The 4151-nt window shown below is 36.7% G+C and overlaps 1 protein-coding gene across 7 annotated transcripts in view; it reads right to left on the bottom strand.

Annotated features, from left to right (window-relative positions):
• Window positions 1-4151, bottom strand: part of sox6 (SRY-box transcription factor 6) — a 166644-nt gene that overhangs the window by 124070 nt on the left and 38423 nt on the right. For 4 of the 7 annotated variants that reach the window (XM_016485751.1, XM_016485755.1, XM_016485754.1 and 1 more), the window contains exon 4: window positions 2182-2232. The exons of the other annotated variants lie outside the window; for them this stretch is intronic. In XM_016485751.1, coding sequence (XP_016341237.1) covers window positions 2182-2225 — 44 coding nt within the window. In that variant the 5' untranslated portion in view covers window positions 2226-2232. The remainder of the gene's footprint in view (window positions 1-2181; window positions 2233-4151) is intronic. 7 annotated transcript variants of the gene reach the window in all.

Genomic DNA, 4151 nt, shown 5'->3' with positions numbered 1-4151 from the left:
AAAATGAGGAATATATATAAAATAAAATAATCCTCATAATAATTCACCTGACTGAATTCATTCAAATTTCCAAGATGACTATATCAAACACATCTGAATAAGGATTGGCTGGCAGAGTCTCACTCTGACTATTGGTACAGTACACATTATTACAAACTAGAGATCATTACTAGAAAGTCATTTTCTGTTCTCAGCTTTCATGCTATAACAACAACAAAAAAGACATTGTGAGTAATTTCTGATCTCTTGGGGGGGAAATATCATTCTGGTCTATATTAGCTTATGTATGTTCATCTGCAAAATGTCTCTCCACTATCACATTACTTTCTAATGAGACAGGAAGTGCACTGAGAACATGCATTTAATGCATTTTACAGTATGCATTTATTTCAGTTTAATCATGTGATTACTCCAAAAAAGAATGAAGGGAAAACATATCCTTTTGGGTGAGCTTAAAAGGGAGTGATCTATATTTCAGCACACTTCCTTGGTAAAGGTTTGAACACATTGGAGGATTAGAGAGGAAGTGATAAGGTGTCTCTGACCTGTCTCAAACTACTGCCCCGTACCTCCCCTCTATATTTAGTTATTCTCCTGCAACAGGTGGCAGCAGTCAAACACAATCCTCCATACTGTACATTACAGGACGAAGGCAGGCAGATAAAAGCATTGTGCTGACAATAATCCAGCATGCTCTACCAGATCCTGCTGCCAACGGCAATATAAGTGGGTCAACATGTCTGCCAACAAATTCATCAGCTGCACGAATGCCTGAATGACAACAGAAAACTATTACAATACAATAATTTGAAGTTTCTTCACAGATTATCTAACTGGAGTAAATCAATAAAGTATGCATGCTTTTCTGCCTCAGACTGTCCTAAGAGCATGTGATCACTCACAAACGCACTGAAAAACTCTTGTCTCGGGTCAAATCCTGCAGCCTTTCATGTGGATATGGAGAAGGATCAGAGATAGCCTATTCTGCTCCTTTAGGTTCATTTAGTTAGCTTCAAATGACTTAAGTGGAGGTGTCACTACACTGAAAAAATAATGGTGTAGGATTTCCTTTGAAACAAGTTTCATTTAGAAATTGCTAATAAATTTCACAAATATTACAAGTAAAACATTAAATTAAACATGACATTTTTAAGTAGAAGAACTAAAATATTTTCTTGTAAAACATTTTTTTAAATATTGGACTGTGCTGCATATACAATCAAAAAATCAATATTCAATAGAAATTAAGAAAATACAGTGGCATCAAAATCTTTTTTTTTTTTTTTTTTTTTAAAGTGTAACAAGGACACCTTAAAATAAAGTGTTACCAACGCTTTTTTTAAATCTTAAATTCAAATGAATAGCTATTAAAATAAATTTATAGCTATTCAAAACTGAAAATTAAATATCATTAATTACTAAATAGCATTCATTCTTTTTATGTATTCTGACAGCTTGGAAAGAGAATAAAAAATATTATGAATTTAATCAAACAAATGACCTTTTGAAAAAGAAATCAAAGGGGATTCATTAGCTTTAGCAAAGTTTGGCTGGCAGATGTTGCTGCTGCTGTTTTTAATGAGAGATCACTAATTAGGGTTGCTAGCAATTCAAGTGTGGGGAAGGTGCTTTGCACAGAGAGAGAACAGCCAATGGCTAACACACTCGCTGTTATTTACTTCCTCTGTGCAATGACACATAGCACAAATTCTTAATTAGAATCACAGGAAGGGGATAGGGTAATGGCATCCTTACTCGTTTTGACTGCAGTTATAACACAAACACACAAAACAGGAAATGGTGAGAATCACAAATCAAGCACCGCCCCATTTGCGACCCGACCGATCGGCGAGATGGGACTGAGGGGAAGGTGACAGACATGTGCATGCAGTATGGGGGGTGAAACCTGTCTATCACTCACTGACTGACAGGGGCTGGGATGGGCGGCACAGGGTGTATGAAGGGAGTAAAGTCTGATTATCTGCAGGACGGGAGTGTGAGGAAGATGCATTTCGGAGTTAAAACTTGCACACATACACACAAACAAACACAGACGGAGACAACACATCATCCCATAAGTTGGCTAATGCTAGGTGGTGTGATATCGGAGCTGTGAAAGGACAGATGAATTCAGCCCGCCGGACCCCCTGTGGCAACGACAGAAAAACTAAAGCAACTAACCTCAGTAAAAAGCTGCTACGCAGAAAGCCCTCCATGTTCAGCATTTGGGTTCTGTAGCAGGAGAAATACACAGAGAGCCATTGTAACTGAGCGAGCACAAGTTAGCATGGCAACTTTAAAACAGTAACAGAGGGGAGAAAACAGACAAAACCACCAACACATCCTCGACTGTCCCTGAAACATTTTTATCTTCCAAACCAAACGCAAGAACAAAGATGTAACACTCCCCACAGCTCCACTAATAGCTTTTCATCCATCTTTTCGGAGAAACAGACATTTGTCATTAGTGTACATGGTTTTCCAATCCCGTTTTTGATGATATGTTATCGTATGACAGTGGTTCCTGGGCACTGCTCCTCCCAAAGCACCGTGTGGTGGTCCAGCTGTGGACCATGTGTGGCGGGGCCGCGGCGGCTTCTAGGAGCTGGACCACAGGGGCCCACAAGGGGCCAACTCTGAGCCAATGCTGGGCCGCGCATCCACGGGGAGGCGGGAGGATGTGGTCATGATATCACCACGTGCAGAGGCTGCTCTAAAAGTCTAATGCCGCAAATTTGGGAGCACATGTTTGGAAATTGTCTCCAAAGGGTTTCCATTAGTCTCAGTTTTTGGTCTTTACAAGACATACATACATATATGACTTATAAAGATCAAGTGTCTGTTTGTATAGTAAAATAAACTGTCGGACAAAAGACAATTTAAAGAATGTAATGAAAAACAGAACACTTCAATAATAAAAATATTGTTTTTTATCTTTATATAAAAAAATGTAACTGTAAAATTAAATGTCATGTACTACATAGACATACATATATAGGTATCTGTCATATTTATTTAACTACTGCTTTATATATTTATTTTTTAGAACATTTTATTAGTTTAAGCTAAATAAATATAGAGATGCAGACTATATATAATTCTAAATTAATTCTAAAGCTAAATTAATTACACACACAAAAATTTAATATTAATTTAATTAATTAATTCAATATTAATATATATTTATTATATATTCTAAAGCCTTTTTCTAAAGACAATGTGAAGAACATGATGTGGTCTAAGACAGAAAAGCAAATACTAAAAATAAAATTATTAATATTCAAAATAAATACATATATAGCTTTAATTAAATAAATATTCAATTTATTTAATATATGTGACCCTGGACCACAAAACCAGTCTTACGTCACTAGGGTATATTTGTAGCAATAACCAAAAATACATTGTATGGGTCAAAATTATTGATTTTTCTTTTATGCCAAAAATCATTAGGATATTAAGTAAAGATCATGTTCCATGAAGATATTTAGTAAATTTCCTACCGTAAATATATAAAAACTTAATTTTTGATTAGTAATATGCATTGCTAAGAACTTCATTTGGACAACTTTAAAGGCGATTTTCTCAATATTTCGAAATCGAATCGAAAATTTTACCCTTATGACTAGGGTTGGGTACCGAAACCCGGTACCAATATGGCACCGGTACCTATGTAACCGGTATGTACTAGAACCGAATCCGAACGCAGATTTCTGTGCCTCATTTCGGTGCCATGCCTGAGCGATCGATTTAAATATTTGTCCTCAGGTTCTCCGAAACGGACGTAAGAAGCATCATCACTGGCACCGCACGTGAAAAATAATTTCCCGACTGAGAAAATGCACATGAACTCAAGTCGGAAAGCTCTAATAATACAAATCCAACACATCTTTGTAGTAACGAGCGTGTCCGTGTTGTTTTCGCATTCCGACTTAAAAGCACAACTCGGGAAATGAGAGCATCCGAGGAGCGCGTGAATGCAGTAATTACACTTGCTCTGATGGCAGCAGGTAGCCTTCCGTTAACTAAGCTAAACATGCTTAAATTAAAATGCCTAAAGCTAAACCTCCCTTGTATTCACATTTCTAAACCTGTTGTCCAACAAAAGAGAACATTATAACCGTTTTACTCCAAAATACCAGTCAAATGCT

The sequence above is a fragment of the Sinocyclocheilus anshuiensis genome, unplaced genomic scaffold (genome assembly GCF_001515605.1).
Source record: "Sinocyclocheilus anshuiensis isolate Anshui unplaced genomic scaffold, SAMN03320099.WGS_v1.1 scaffold529, whole genome shotgun sequence".
NCBI classification, from domain to species: domain Eukaryota; kingdom Metazoa; phylum Chordata; class Actinopteri; order Cypriniformes; family Cyprinidae; genus Sinocyclocheilus; species Sinocyclocheilus anshuiensis.
Note: the sequence above shows the minus strand (reverse complement) of the source record. Positions and strands in the feature narration are given on the sequence as shown.